The sequence below is a fragment of the Oculina patagonica genome, chromosome 3 (genome assembly GCF_052425735.1).
Source record: "Oculina patagonica isolate OP01 chromosome 3, crgOcupat, whole genome shotgun sequence".
Lineage (NCBI taxonomy): Eukaryota > Metazoa > Cnidaria > Anthozoa > Scleractinia > Oculinidae > Oculina > Oculina patagonica.
The window spans coordinates 15333457-15349986 of NC_135760.1; the positions used below are offsets into that span (position 1 = coordinate 15333457).

The following is a 16530-nucleotide window of genomic DNA, read 5'->3' on the forward strand; positions in this document are numbered from 1 at the left end:
TCTTCTACTGTTGACCTATTAAATAATTTTCTTTTGTAATCATCAATGCGGAGGTAACATGGATAATTTACAAATGCAATAACATATGTCTAATTTAAATTTTCAGTGTGTTTATTTCTACAATCTGAGACGTCGTCAAACTTTAAGTCTTTGTGTCTGTCAATTTCTTCATTGCTCCTGCAAAACAAGAAAATATGATTTATAGCCGATTTCCAAAACTTTTAAAATTACAAAATAGTAACAACGAACTCTGATTGGCTGGGACGAGGTCGAATAAGAGGACGTTCACCTCAGTGGTCAGCATGGTCTAATGTGACGCAGATATTCTAATTATACATACCAAACTGCACTGATATGGACAATAAAATTCGCAATTAAAAACTTATTGAGCACTTTACGAGGATTTGCTGGAACCGAATGGATGAATAAATGAACTTTATTTGAGTGGCTGAGTGTTTAGACATTCGTACTGAGGAAACATGGCCTCTTACCAGAAAAAAAATTTCAGCAGTCTGTGTTTCGACAAGCGTTTAAACAATCTTCCTCCCTCCCAAAGTTGTTTGCGTTTCCCTGGCAGCCACCGTAGACAAACTGCTCGCACTGATTAGTGGCTTTGTTGTAGAAGAAGCGGACAAAAGCGGCCCTGCATGGTCCTGTTTCCGTGGGGAGACAACAAGGGTTCGCCGAGCCTGTAGGGAGAGTAGAAGAAAGATTTAACATAGTTATTAAATAACTGTATAGATTGTGCGGGAGAAAGACATGGTTGCGCGCCGGTAAACTGGTGTCGCCATTTTCAAGCTCAGTATACTTTTGAGGCATTAATTTTCCGTGACCCCGTTCACCGCCAAAACGACTTCCTCTCTCGCTTGTCCCGCCTCGAGTCATTTGATCTAGTTATAAACTGTGTAGATTATGCGGGAGAAAGATATGGCAGCCCGAAAATTGGCGTCGCCACTTTCAAGCTAAGTACACGTTTGAGGCATTGAGATACCGTGACCCCATTCACCGCCAAAACGACTTCCTCTCTCGCTTGTTCCGCCTTGAGCTATTTGATCTACCAATACATAAGCAATAGTTTTTATGATAGTTCTAGGAAGCCAAACGCCATAAGCCTTTTTGTTTCTCTTTAGACTTCCGTGTCAACTCCTATTTTGTAAATATCTCCTTTTCTCTTATTTTTTTTTTCACTATTTAATACAACGCGAATAAAGCACAGCTCACACAGACTTCGTTCAAGTAACAAGTCTGGCAATTGGCATAAACACTACTTATACCACGACTTCCTTAAACGTCGTTTTAAACGTCATTCTAAAACTCGGTAAACGTTGTTCTAAAACTTGGCCACAGCGTTGTACACCGTACAACGTCCGGCGAGTACACATAGACTGTTCTGTACGTGCCAAGTTAACTGAAACTGACTGGCACTAATTAATCATACCTCATCAATCGGGAAGAATTTATTATCGAAATACAAAAGATTCAGATTTTTTCATTGTCTGTTTACTAAGATGACGCCAACAACTGTTTATATTTCACTTCCTGCAATATTTCTTCCTCTTTGAAATTGAAATCCAACTTAACTCCATAAAACAATACCTCTTGGAATTAATATGCTATTTTAGCTACAATAATAAAGTTCTTTGAACGACTCGAACGTTTAGATAGATTCCCTTTAGTAAACGCAAAGACCAAGTTAAAAAAGCTCCAGCAGAAATTTTGTATTTTACAAATCACAGGCAAATGTTAAACTGATGAAAATTGAACTGTGGTTGAACCTTCGAGAGAGTAAAATATCCCCGCGTTATGTTGAACACTCGTGGCAATTGAAAAAAATACTGAACAGTCTGAACAAATATTTTGTGCCTACCTGTTGTTGTGGTTCCGGCGATAAGAAGGCAGAAAAAAAGAACACGAACCAACATACTCGAACACAGCAACGTTGATGACGTCTGTTCAAAGCCTTTCTTGCGATTACTATATTAAAGATATATATTCCCAAACAGTTTTTTTTTTTGTTATTCAAATTTGCAAATTCGTATAAAAAATAGGTCTGAATCAAAAGTCAGTAAATGTCTGTCTGTTTTTTTGTTTGGAGTGGCGATTAAAATATGTTTTAGTCAACAAGGAAGTAATTGTAAGCTGGAAATAATTCTCGCTTGGTTTTGGTTTACGGAAGTGTTATTCAAACAGTTGACCTCGTGAAAGGAGGGCAGGCTGATTTTGATTTGCCGTATTAGATCTGTAAAAGATCTGTTGTAATCATTCAAAAACAGAAATGCAATAAAGTAAGCAAAAGGTTTGAAATATCATGTGGATGTCGCGATAAGAAAAGAGCAAATAGGCAAACTGTCTTGCAGTGGATACATGTATGGCCAAACCATGCAATAACCGCACAAATAACGAGCGTCTCTATGGGTATTTCCGAAGAAATCGAAGACGCAAAGATCACCGCGGAAAAAACGAAGATCTCAAGATTGAAGCGAAGATCTGAAATTGACCAAAATTTGTGTGATCAAATTGAACACTCCGATATGAAACTGTAAAATTCATAAACAGTAAGAAAATATTTGTAATCTCTGATTGTTGGCATTTGGCCACATTTCACGAAAACAAAACGAACGAAGATAAAACAAAGATCGCTTAAAAAAGAGGAAGGTTTGCAAAAAAAAATTCGAAGGAAAAAGAAGACCGTGGGCGGACCGTGGGTACTCACAGAGAGGCTCAATATTCCGCGAACGAAGATGCTGCATACGTAGGATCTGTAAAAGATCTAATCACTAAATCAAAATGGAAATGCTTACTGTGCTCTTGCAAATTTCAGTCGAGATTTAACGGATGAAGAAATATTTTGACACCTGTCGGGGAAAGCTTTTAGCGCGCGCCCGCTTCTTAATGGCCCTTAAGGTCCCTTTAATACCAGACCAGTTTACGGCACGTATAAAGTTAAACTCAGCGACTTGGAAAAACAAAAAGAAATGAAGAAAATGATCCATATGCGCAGGAAATACAGACATATATATAAGCTTCTTTAAAAGAAATTTTATTCCATCATTTTATTTATTCAATTAATACTGAAATATAAATTAAAATATAATCTTGCTTGTTCTTTAGAACTATCCTCTTCTCCTGAAAATAATTCAAAGAAAAAAGTTAGTGGCAATCTGGCTGTTTGCTTAAAAAATGGACTGAAAGTTTAGCCTCGAGCTCCCTCCTCTTGGGAACAAAGAGTCAAAAGCATGAATAACACATGCGGCTTACCTAGTACTCATTGGATAGTCCTTTAGCAGTTTACGCCATCACATGTATCCAAACACTCTGACAGCGACTCAAAGTTGTTTGCGTTTCCCTGACAGCCACCGTAGACAAACTGCTCGCACTGATTAGTGGCTTTGTTGTAGAAGAAGCGGGGAAAATACGCCATGCATTGCCCTACTACCTTGGGGAGACAACAAATGTTATCTGCGCCTAAAAAAGGAAGGGAGAGAGAAAAAGAAAATTATAATTTTAACTCGAGCAGCGCGCGTCCAGGCGGGAGTGTGTTTGTAAAAATAACACAAACAGTACAGACATGGACAGTTGACAGTACAAGTACATGGGGACATGCACGCTCTGGAAATAAGACACATAAGTTTTCATTCCCAGTTATTCCTGGTTATAGTTTATTGAAATAAATGTTACTCTATGAACTCCTTTACACGGCAGAGAAACAGCGAATCTGTAGTTAAATGTGACGTAGATTTACAAGTTAAAATGACTGGGGAATGATAAATTTCGCAATACGCTACTTCGTCATTTAGCTGAGAAGAGTATTTTCATTGTAGGCCCTCGTTATAAACGTGTTTGTCGATGGTTTTTATGAAACTGAAACTGAAATTAAATACAACCAAAACTTGACTCACCTGCTGCGATCAAATTGGCCACAAGAAAACACAGAACAAAAGAACGGACCAACATGTTGCTGAGAGCCTTGCAAAGAACCACCTCTCGAAACGTTTACATGCAACTTCGAATTCTTTTGATCTGTCACAAATAGAATACGCCAAAGATATTTAAGACTACGCTCGACCTCTGTATTAGCATCTTATCTTACAAAACACGCCGGCGCATGTTAATACCAAAGGAATACGTCTTGTGTTACAGAAACGTAACGCGATGTCACACTGAAGAAACACGTCTTCTGTTGCACAAAAGTAACGCCACTTGTGTCACAATCGCATCTTAATTTCCCTTACTGTTATCCTACTTTTTCTCAAATGTGTTCTTTAGGAAGAATTTGGTTATTGATCAAGATGTTCCTGAGGTGATCAAGTCCTTGATTCTCCTAGCCTGTCTACTTGAAGGAAATTAAATTTAAGGTAACTTTGGGACTGGTCAATAAGTAAAGGGGGGGGGGGGGGGGTGGGCAGGAGCAGAAAGGGGGTGGGTCATCAGTTTTTGACCCTCGAAAAGGGGTGGGTTTAATATGTAGTTTTGATCTACACGTAGGGGGTGGGTCATCTTATTTATTCACTAACTTTTAACTGTTATAGTTCCAAGAAAAGTTGTATTCATCAGTATATAAAATGGATAAATTTCTTCATGTAAGCAGTTTTAAATGAATTTCTAGCGATTTCAAAAGGCCCAAATATAAAAATTTCCCGGGGGAGCATGCCCCCTGACCCCCCTAGATGGCTTGTAATCATATCATCAGTTTTACCTGACTCTCTTCAACCTGCATAGATTCACGCTGGGCTTTAGGCCTTTTAATACCAGTAAACTCTTTTCTCAAACAATTTGCAAATATGAATGATGGACAGTGGTTGTATTTTATGTTATTAATTTCTGTAAAAAATAAAAAAACTCTTCAATAATTGATTATGAATTAATATCATATACTGATTCAGTTTTTTGCATATGTTTGTGTCTAAATTTCCCCATGGACTTTACACACAAATATGTGGAAAACTTACAAAAGGCTAGTATGAGAAGTGATAAATCCATCCTTCTTTGGTGTGTCAAGAAATGGAAAAAGACGTACATGGAACTGCAGTGTCCATCAGGGAAAATGTCTATGTAGAGAATTTCACTTTAAAAGCTGAAGTCAAATAAAAAATCTCCAACCCCTAACAGATGATAAAGAAATGATAGGTCCCTTGATTTTTTTTAGCAAAGGGGGTGGGTCATGTAATTTTCAACCCGGCCCCCTGTCAGGGGTGGGTTAGTCAGTTTTGAGCCAGACGGAAGAGGTGGGTCACAAATTTTCGAGCCACCACTTTTCCAATTGCTCCGGCCAACCCCCCTGATACTTATTGACCAGTCCCTTGTTTCGTGTAGGTGAGGCTGTTAAAACAGAACCTGAGATGTGTTTTTAATGACTTTTTTTATACAATTGACCTCGTCAAAGCAAGGTGGGAAGTTATTTTAAAGGATTATCGTAGCCCCTTTGTAACTAGCTAACAATTGATGGGCACACGCACGTTCTAGACTTGCTATCTTTTTTAAGGCTGTGGTTCTTCCTAAAAGAAATTTAATTAAATTCTTGGAAAGTGACACCTGAATTTGACATAAGTCGCGTTACTTTTGTGTAACACAAGGCGTGTTACTTCATTGTGACTTCGCGTTACTTGTGTGAAACACAAGACAACATGACAAGATGTGCTTCTTCAGTGTTTACATGCGACAAAAGCCGTGTGACGTCATATGACAAAAGTCTCATTTGTGACATGAGACGATAATACAGAGGTCGAACACATTCTCAAATATCTTTTGCGTAATCTATTTTTGACAGATCAGAAGAACTCGAAGTTGCATGTAAACGTTTTGAGAGGTTTTTTTCTCAAAAGGTTCTCAGCAACATGTTGGTCCGCTCTTTTGTTCTGTGTTTTCTTGTGGCCAATTTGATCACAGCAGGTGGGTCGTGTTTAATTTAAGTTCAGTCTTATGAAACCCATGGGCAAACACGTTTATAACCAGGCCCTACAATGAAAAAACCTCTTCTCAATTAAATGACGATGAAGTAGAGATTGAGAATTGAGAAATCGATAATTCCCAAGTTATTTTATTTAAATCTATGTCTCTACTAGTGACTTCGGATAGGTAGTTTAATTGAGAACTAAATAAACTATAACCAGGAATAACCGGGAATGAAAACGTATGTGACTTATTTCCAGTGCGTGCGTGTTCCCATGTCTTGTACTGTTTGTGTTATTCAAAAAAAAAAAAAAACGCGCCCGCCTGGACGCGCGCTCTAGAGATGAAATTCGTGCACAAATGTAATTTTCATTCTCTCTCTTTCTTTTTTAGGCGCAGAGAACATTTGTTGTCTCCCCAAGGTAGTAGGGCCATGTAAAGCGTATTTTCCCCGCTTTTTTTACAACAAAGCCACTAATCAGTGCGAGCAGTTTGTCTACGGTGGCTGTCAGGGAAATACAAACAACTTTGAGTCGCTGCCAGAGTGTTTGGACAAATGTGATGGCGTCAACTGCTAAAGGACTATCCAATGAGTAGTAGGTAAGCCGTATGTGTTATTCATGCTTTTGTCTTTTTGTTCCCAGGGGGAGGGAGGCTAAACTTTCAGTCAATTTTTCAAGCAAACAGCCAGGTTATCACTAACTTTTTTCTTTAAATTTATTTTCAGGAGAAGAGGACGATTCTATAGAACAAGGAAGATTATATTTAAGAGAAAAACAAAAGTCTCAGTATAAATTAGATGAATAAAATAATGGAATAAAATTTAATTACAGCCTGCCTGTATTTCCTGCTATGGATTATTTGATTTATTTCTTTATTACTATTTTTTTTTTCAAATCGCTGAGTTCTAATTGATACGTGCCGTAGACTGGTCTGGTATTAAGGACCATTAAGAAGTGGGCGTGCGCTAAAAGCTTTCCCTGACAATTTGTCCAACATTTCAACTGACAATTCGTGTGTCGACTTCAACATCATTTTGGCCAATGAAAAACGTCCTTAAATTTCACTGACAGCTGTCATTCTATCCCCAGTCTCCCGGCACGTCTTCCTGCCAATGTTCATTTACCTTATTATAGGAAATTAACGCTTGTGTTAATTAAATTAACGCGACTTGAATTAACGCGAATCGAAGGAGAAGTTACTTCACAATAAAGGAAATTAACGCGAAAGAGGGGGTGACCTAATTTAACGCGAATTTTTGAAATTCGCGTCAATTTTACGAAGCATTAATTTTTCTGTAATAAGATGCAACAAATTTCCACTCGCCTTTGATGTGACGCGTTACTTCCACGTGACATAAATATGACATAAGTCCCCATCAGCTGCGTTACTCCCATGTAACGTAAGGCGCGTGACGTAAAAATCACGTTACTTTAGTGTGTCATGATACATACCATTAACATATTCTTGGTCTTTATTTATTTCTGACAAATCAGAAGAACACAAAACTGCTGGTTTGATTACTTCAGGATTACAAGAAAACACAGCAAAAAAGCGCGGATCGACCAACATGTGTTTTTTTTGTGTGTTCTTCTGATTTGTCAGCAATAAATAAACACCAAAAATATTTTAAGAGTATGCATTATAACATTTATATGAAGTAACCCAGTTTTGATACGTCACGCGTGCGTAACGCGTCTTACGTTACATTAGGGTAACGCAGTTTATGTGGGTATGTCACGTGGAAGAAATTGCAATGCGCGTTAAAAACGCCGTTACCTGGAAGTGACGGTGGCGGCAAAGGAGGATGGGAAATCGGGACTTCAGTGGAGGGGGAAAGGCGAAAAACACGAAAAATGAAAAAAATAGGGAGAGCGCAGGTCGACCGCGATCAAACGAAAGAATTATGCAAAACAAAAACAAAAAACAAAAAAACAAGAAAAGTACTTCAAAGATAAGGTTTTAATGTTCACAGTTCAAAGCTCGATACATTAATGGTATCCTGATGATTTACGAAATTTTTGAAGCTTTACTGAAAAAAATTCTACACGTTGGAAAACAGCGATATGTAGACTTGTCGGTGCTGGTAGCATTTGTCAAAGTACTTTGGTTTTCGAGTGCAGAACATACAAAAGGTAAAAAACACTCGTTTACCTGATGAAATGGGAATACGTTTACGCTCAGCAACTATTTTTTCTATCCTTGCTCAAACTAACCCTTCAATATGAACGAAATTCCCCGAAATAGAATGAAAACTTCTTGTGACATGTGAGTAGGAGAGTGAGATGAATTGGAGAAGATTTGTGCGGCACGCCACGGAAGATAGAGGAAATCAAAAATGAGAATAGGTGACCACAGAAAAAATGAATTAGGAGTGTTCTGAGCGTGAGATGTGATTGTTAGTCGTTGGAGGCATACAAACGGTTAGAGATGCGAGCAGATGGACAGCTGACGGCCGTGAAAAGCCAACACAAAAATTACAACAACAGTTTTTAAACATCATATTTGGTGTCGATGCGCACCCAGATAGATCTACGTCATTTTGTGAGCAACGAAATCAGAAGTTGGGAATGGAAATGGCAAATTTTGAGCACTGCTAGTAGCATAATATGCCACTTTTAGGAGCACAATCTATAAAAACCTACATGTGAGACGTTGTGACGGCGCGCGGTGAAGAGCTCGGGGAACGAGGGCACATTATCCCATCGCTTTTGCGCGCTTACTTTTCACCTCTCCCCATTTCCCAGCTCGTACGAAAAAAAAGGCCTCTGCGGAGGAAAGAGGGAATTTGTTGTAAGGGATCGAAATATTGGCAAATTGTGCGTCTGACGCAGGAATAGAATGTCAGCTGTAAGGGACGGACCATTATTTTCTTGGAGGGGGGGGGGGATGAAAAATTTTCCTCTGCAAATTTCTTTTTAGTTTATGCACCTCTGCAAACATTTTTTTTTTCCAAATTCTTACTATTTTTTGTTATACATATCGTTCTTGCAAACAATTTAGTTTGTCTTTCCAGGCCCTGCAAACAATTTTTTTTCAATATTTTTCATCCCCCCCCCCCTCCAAAAAAATAATGGTCAGTCCCTAAGTGAAATTTGAAATTTTTGGACGTTTTTTTTTATTGGCCATAAGGATGCTGGGGTCCACACACGAATTGTCGTAAATTCTGAGCAATTTACCAGTTGTCAGCCGTTAACAGATTACGATAAAATATAATGACAAAAGGTGGAAGGATGAGATTTTTATTTAAAAAAAAAAAATCGATATCCCGTTCAAGAATATGTGATGATACATGCACTCGTATCCAAAACATGGCAGATTTCTTAATAATGGTCAATAATTATCGCAATGTTTTCCTAGAACAGTGTTTTTCTTAGCCACCCTCTTCTCTTGTCTAAGTGAGTAACAATACCACAATGTACTGTTTGATAAACTATATACAATTTATTATTTCTCTTTTTTTGAAACTCTAATTTGGACTAGTTTACAATAATCAACTTTTTGAATTCACTTTCCGTTTTTAGCTATACAGGCTGTTTAAAGTTCATTTCCCACTAAAATATTGCAAACTCCAGTTCATTTTTCGCTGACATCTCCTTTTGCATCTGAAATATAAACAAAGAGACAGATGGTTACTGAATCTAGATCATTCATTTATTAATATAAAATTTCTATTTAGGAGAAACGTGAATAATTGGTTAGATTCACCCTACCGTGTAACGTGACCTGTAACGCAACGCCTGCTACAAAACAAATTCTTGAAGAAATTGCGCGTGTATCCCCCTCCTCTCCCCCCCCCCCCCCTTCCTCCCTTCCAACACCAGGACCTTGTCGTCGGTAATAGGACCTTAAAGTTTAGAAAATTGAATCCCAGGTTTTTGAAATTTCGCGTTACTGTAAAATAGTTATATAACAGACAAGTAACAGGAACCCACTTTACTTTTCAGGTCTTCCCACTTGAAATCAAATCAGGTAGAAAGGAGAAAAGTATATATTGACCTGGAGTCTAAAACGGCTGAAAACATACCACAAAGTTATTGCGTACTAAAAGTGCAACATTTTTCACTAAATGAACGTAAAGCATATCTGCTTACCTACAATACTAAGCAGTAATTTTCAGCAAGTTACACCATCACAAGCGTTTAGACATTGTTCCAGCGATTCAAAGTTGTTTTCATTTCCAATCCATCCTCGGAAGATAAACCTTTTACACTGTCCAGTCTGTCCAGGTGAAGCATCGTAGTAGAAGCGAACTGCATATGAACGGCCCACACCAAAACTTCTGGGTAGACAGCAACGGTTCGTGGCGTCTGAGAGAAAAAAAGAGAAAGGGAAAAGTTGTTACGCGTTAGAAGATTTCACTCAAAGCGTGCATTTCAATTTTATCAGATTTTCTATGGTCTTGCTGTGATTTTTGAAATCGCTTAAAATCGAGAAGAGTAGCCCTTCAAACGAAAAAACTCAAAACCAGTCTAATTTTTTTAAAGTGCTGTAGATATCCTGTGAATTTCTGTCTGAATTGCTTTCATATTTCCAGCTTGTCTAATACCAGTGCAATGCGTTGCATTACAATTATGTCAATTGTATCCTTCGAACCGATGAAGTGAACCCAGTCGATTCGCCCACAAAGCTGTTCTTATCTTCTGGGACAAGGCGTTCCCTCGATACTCAACAAAAAAAAAGTAAATTCTGTAATTCTGTGTATTCTTAATAAAAAAGCTTAACAAACAGGGGAAAGGAAAGCTCTTATTTTAAAAAGGCGACATTTCTATTGACTCACCTGTTGTTGCGGCGATTAGAAGACAAAGGACAAGAACACGAACCAACATTTCGCAGAATTTTGCAAAGAACTTCTCCAATATTTTAGGCTTGTTCTGTTCTGATATACAACTGATTTATACTCTTAATGAATAGAAGGCTGTTTTATATCTTTTAGAACAAGGAAGAACGCGTAATGTTCATGTAATTAAACCCGATTCATCAGTCTTCATTCAAGGAAGTAAAAGAGACCAATTGACCTCGTTCAAGGAGGGCAGGAAGTTACGAATTATCGCAAACAAATCATAATTAACTGCACGCCTGTATTTCCAGTATAAAGTTTTCTAAAACAATTGACCTCGTATTAGCAGGGCAGGAAGTTGCTAATTGTCGCAATGAAATTATAAACGACAAGCCAAGTTTCTTTAAAGACAACAATTTTGTATTTTGAAAAACGTTTGACCAAGTACAAGCAGGGCGAAACTTGCTAATTGTCGCAATCGAGTAGCAACTTAGATCAAAGCCATCTAAACTATATTTTCACATAACTAAAAAAATTTTAAAAACATTTTTAAAATTGCCCAAAACTGAGAAAACAGACGTTTCTTTTTGCGCGCCCAACTCCACTCCGCGAGGGATAGCTAGAAAATGCGCGCGCGAAGAAAAATGCCCGTTATTTCCGCGTTGGCCATGTAATCTTGTAGCCTACAGGCAATCGAGAATTTTAATTTTACCGATTCGTCTCTTTTTTATTATTTTATTTCGCATCTCCATCTGGTGGATGTTTGAGCTTGACACAATAGATCGAACTTTCTTATCTTTCCATCTGGTGGTGAAAATAGAGCTTAAACAACAACTCGGTTATACTTCCTGAAGGTTGACCTCGTTGAAGCAGGTTAAATGAACTGTCGACAGCTCAACTTTCATACATAACGTCAAATTTCACCGCACTCCTTCCTTATTCCAATTTTAGGTTTTTGTCTTGTGTTAAATGGCTAAAGCGCGAAGTAAAAATGCGTAAAAGGGATTCCTTTTTATTATGTAATATTTAATATATTATATCATATATTGGTTATTCTGATTATTGTTACAGCACATCGCAAAAATAGTCCGGCGGCTTAGCTCCTGAAATGTGCGATTTTTGATACAAGCACCAAACTTTGCAGGATTACAAGCATTCGCATACTAATCAATTCTTGATATAGTGCCAACGCCAATTTCCTATTTTCAGCTAGTAAACAGCAATGAAATTTTCAGCCGAGAGGCCCCCCTAGCCCCTTCCCCACGAAGTAATTCTTCTTGTACTTTTATAAACCTTTTATTGTTGATTTTTATTCATAAATACAGATATGAATGCTTTTAATTAGGCTTACAATTGTTATTTTTTACCATCTGTTTGATACCAATAATTAAATAGGAAATTATTGCATGGGAAAAGATTTTTTCGTTCCCCGCCCTCTGCTCCCTCGCGTCTTTCGTTTTGCGCTAGCGTCCAGGTCTCTCGATCGGTGAACCGTTCGCTAACAGAAGCAATCTCGAGCCCAGAGTTACCCCCGGCTCCGCGATCCGTCAGCGGTTGGTCAGCGGTAGGGTCGCCGGGACTCACTCTGGGAAACTGAATAATAATTCAGTGTCTTACTGGTCCTCACAGAACAATAGAAATCAACACGGAAGTCTGCAAATCTTCCCCGGAAGTAAACCAAACCGGAAACCCTGGAAAAACATTTTTTGTTTTCTATGGTCAAATGTTCAGGAAGGGGGTGTATCACCTTAATTTTGTAAAACACCTAAGAACTCGTCATATGGCGCTACATAAATGAAGTATTTTCTAATTCTACCATTCTTTTTGAACTCAAAAGATACCTTGAATATAAAAGGACTTCCTTTAAGCGTCGATTCTGAGCGGAGTTTTAAAACAACAACCACGGCGTCACCAAGGACAAGGTCGATTGAAAACTCAATTTATAGTTGACTTACAAATCTCGCTAGAACTACTGTTTTCTTTCAAATCTCCGTTACGGTTGAAAAACTGAATATCGCAGACAGTGCTCGATTCAAAATAATAACTAATAAAGCAGAATTTGAACATTACGCGTTGTTGTTTTGCTGAAAAAAGGAATTGTACAATTTTGTGCACGTGAATTGCGTGAATGTGTGCACGAGCTGAGTCGCCGAAATGCTAATTATACCTTTTGAATAGCGTTGACCGGTGTGGCCTTTAACGTTTTTATTAATATTACCGCTATTTGACGAGGAAAGAATTATTTGCTCGAAAACATGCAATCTATCATGAAAAGATGCGCTGTCAGCGAGAAGCCTTTGAAATATACGAAAGTCGCCAAACAAAAATGGAAGTCGAAAAATTTTTTATCAACAGAACAATAGCTTGTCCGTGCGTTGTGCATTATGTAAATTTCTTCACTGTCGTCCGCAAAACAACAACGAACACATGCATACAGTCAGGCGGCGGAATTTAATCTTGGAAGGCAAACAAGATCTTTGATTTAAAACCATTATAACAGTATGCACAAGAAAGAGACTAACGGAAATCAAAACACCAGACGCTCTTTTGTTAACTCTCTCTTTTGTTAACTGCAGAACGTTTTTGTTACTTTTGTTGCTTCGATAAACACCAGTTCTGTCAATACTGTGTTAGAAATAGTTCAACTTTCTCGATTTACTTCCGTTCTGGGAAATTTACTTCCGCTTAGACCTGAGAGCATGCGCAATAAAAACCGGAAGACCAAGGTTCTACCTGAAATCGACCTGAAATTGATCTGATCGATTCCAGTTTCCCAGAGTCCGTCCCGTACCGCTGACCGACATAGACGGACTCTGGGCTCGAGATTGTAACAGAAGAAAAATAGGAAAATATAGGGCTGTGAACAGTCTAAATTACAGCATTTCATTCTACATTTTGTACGTGCGACTTGGTATCACTACCTGACATAATAGAATTTGTCTATAAACCAGGACAAACAAATATTTCACGAAATTTCATTGATTTTAACCCGATCCGGACCGGGAGGGGCGGAAAGTGCCCGCGCTGACTTTGAACGCTTATAACTTTTTCAAGATTCAACCAAACGCTACCAAACTTTGCGAATTTATCTAAAATTTATCTGGAAATACTTTGGTAGGATAAGTTGCTGTGTCAGGAACTTGACGTCACCATGGCAACGGTATTTTGACAGGCATGTTTTCACAATTTTGTAATTTTCGTGTTTCTATTAATGAAAAATATTTTTAATGCAATTATTTTCCTCCTTTTACGGTTTTTAAGCACAGTTTTATTGATTTGAGTATTTTGCAGTATTTTTGGGCGGTTTTATGACGTTTTGGAAAAAATTCGAAATCCAAGATGGCGGATCCAAGATGGCGGCTGTTTTGACATGATGATGTAATTGTCACGTGATGTGACGTCATCTTCCCACGTGACGTATACCAAAAGATAGGTGTTTGGACATTCTATATATTCCCTAAGTTTTACTGTGATTGCTTAAATATTCTGGACGTTACGGAGGTCTGAAAAGATCCAAAAAAGCCCGGTCTGAATAGGGTTAATAAATTAAGGTTTCCATGGAAACCGGTGTTTTTCGGGCTTGGCACTATATCTGAAAAAATTTCTGTTGGTGATCACTTTCTTTGTGCCAAGTTTCATGCTTGTATCAAAAAGTGCACAATTCAACTAAAATTTCGAGCTAAGCCGCCGGACTAAAACGCCAAACCAGGGCAGAGACAATATGAGAATATGAGTTTCTTATTGCAAGTACAAATCGAAGTAAGTCTGTTACTATAAATAAGTGCATTGCCCAGCTCACTTCCTTTTCTTTGTCGGTCAGGTGATCTGTACGACTTGAAAGGGATATGTCACAACATATTGAATAATCTTTGGAAAAGGTACCTAAACGTTCACTGAGGAAAAAAGAAAAACCTAAAAGGAACAGGGATCGTTGTGATAAAGATGGATTACAAATGACAAACTTGAAAACGTTTTTGACATAGCTCTTTTATGTTTATTAGATTAAATCATTGCAGAGAGTAGGATAGGGAACAGGGTGTATTCTAACTGGCAAGTTCAAAGAGAAAAATTACCAAAAGAGCATTACACGTAAGTTTGTAATTTATTTTTCCAACATGAAATACAGCTTTTGTACAACACTTGTTCACTCACTCTATTTACAACAATCATAAATATCACTGACCGTCTTCGATCTCTGAAGATATACGTACTGCAAGAACAGTCACGCAATACACGGAGCAAACGCTATCTAGTCTAGTCTGCAGCGAACTGTCTCTTTGTGTCACGCAATGCTTTGCTACATTGCGTGACAAAGTGACACAGAGAGAAACGGTACGCAGTTCTTACTTTTAATCGTTTAGACCAATGACTCAATTAATATGTAATAAATACTACGTGTTTTGCAATAGGTTATCGTAAAAATCTCTGATGGTAATAAATAGCCAAAGAATTTCGATGAAATGGCTGGTTACTGCCCTTAGTTAAAGGAATAAGAAGGATTCTGAGGTGCTCCGCACCACTTCCCCAGAAAACGCAGTACATCCTGGTACTCTTGGCTGTGAGAAACCTGGAAAAGAGAAAAGGAACGTGAATGCTAAAAGATACCACGTCCGTTCATGTATAATTCAGGTATTCTCTTTTATTCACTACATAGACCCAGGCATATCCAGTTTGTGTGTGACTCTTTATTCAGATGAAATATACATACATACATACATACAAATATGGCTAAACGATGTTCCTCGAGGGGTTAAAGAGCTGAAGTTTGTTTTATTTTATGGCTTCGAGTTCTGCCCTGATGAAGTTAATGACCGCAAACATATAATCGGCAATCTCGTCCCCAGAGGCCGCGATCCTTGTGGTCTGCGCCAGGAATCGGGACCTCTGGCCTAATCTGAAAGCCCGCCACAAAGGCGACCGAATCTGATTGGCTGTTGAAAACTTGTTCTTTTCACTACAATCTCCGGCGCACGCGAAAAATCAAACCGGAACCAGGATTTCCTGGTTCCGGTTTTGGATTAGGCCGTCGAGTTTCCCGACCGCTGGTCAAGAGGAACGCAGGCTTTGGCAACGAGATTGTATAATCGGCGGATCGCATGACGAATGCATTGCCGAGCATGCGCTTTTCAACTGAATGACACAACAAACTCACCTTGGTAGCCATGATAAACTTGTTCCAGTCCTCTTTGTTAGCAGCCTTGCCCGGCCGTTTGAACTCGATTTTGTTTCGTAGAACAGGATATCCTAAAAACAAGAGAATACTGTTGTTTGTAGACTTGCTGCAAGTCGCTCGTTTCGTGTCGACAGAGTTACTTGAGTAAGCTCGCTTTGAAATCGCGCGCGAGTGACCGCGCGAAATTCATTTGTCCGTGCGTCGCGGAATGGCTCCACGATCCTCCGCCAATTTGTTTTTCATGCCCGAGCGCGCCCTCCGTTTCCGTATCCAGTGGTCTCCTGCGAATCAAACGAGCGACTTGGAGAAGTCTATGTTGTTTGCTGCCCAGTAATATTTCTTTTATCATTTACGAGGTGAAGTAAATAATCATATTTCATTTTCATCCGAATAAATGTATGTTACGTTAATTGTAAAAAAAATACGATAATATTACCTGTTATAACACATGGTGGCGATGTAATGCCAGTGTTAACAGCTACAAGGCACGCCTCATATGTGTCACGCTCGTCTGTCGGCAAAACTTGTTCAACCTGTTAGGAGTGTAGAGGCTCAGGATTAAACTGTTGAAAGACTGTCTTTTACATCACGTGCACTAGAAGAAAGTAGTTTGTTCTTTCCCTTTTTGGGGTTTACTCCTTACTAAAATGTGTCGAACGATTTATTCACACTATGGGTCGTATACGCT

The 16530-nt window shown here is 38.6% G+C and overlaps 2 protein-coding genes and 1 long non-coding RNA gene across 3 annotated transcripts in view; all 3 read right to left on the bottom strand.

The window, feature by feature from the left end:
- Positions 1–88: 88 nt before the first annotated feature.
- On the bottom strand, positions 89–10845 carry LOC144645857 (carboxypeptidase inhibitor SmCI-like). The gene is made up of 5 exons (XM_078505389.1): positions 10670–10845; positions 10011–10199; positions 3283–3465; positions 492–890; positions 89–177 (listed from the first exon to the last, which is right to left on the bottom strand). The coding sequence occupies exons 1-4, from the start codon at positions 10716–10718 to the stop codon at positions 505–507; spliced, it is 807 nt and encodes a 268-aa protein (XP_078361515.1). The 5' UTR covers positions 10719–10845; the 3' UTR covers positions 89–177; positions 492–504.
- Positions 921–1861, bottom strand: LOC144646893 (uncharacterized). The gene is made up of 2 exons (XR_013569491.1): positions 1592–1861; positions 921–1550 (listed from the first exon to the last, which is right to left on the bottom strand). It is a non-coding gene; the product is annotated as an uncharacterized LOC144646893 (long non-coding RNA).
- Positions 10846–14752: 3907 nt separating the features above from the next.
- The window catches only part of LOC144646879 (intraflagellar transport protein 172 homolog), a 33072-nt gene continuing 31294 nt past the window's right edge, over positions 14753–16530 (bottom strand). Inside the window, exons 53-55 of the mRNA XM_078506583.1 lie at positions 16279–16375; positions 15822–15913; positions 14753–15236 (exon numbers count right to left, since the gene is read on the bottom strand). Coding sequence (XP_078362709.1) covers positions 15147–15236; positions 15822–15913; positions 16279–16375 — 279 coding nt within the window. The 3' untranslated portion in view covers positions 14753–15146. The remainder of the gene's footprint in view (positions 15237–15821; positions 15914–16278; positions 16376–16530) is intronic.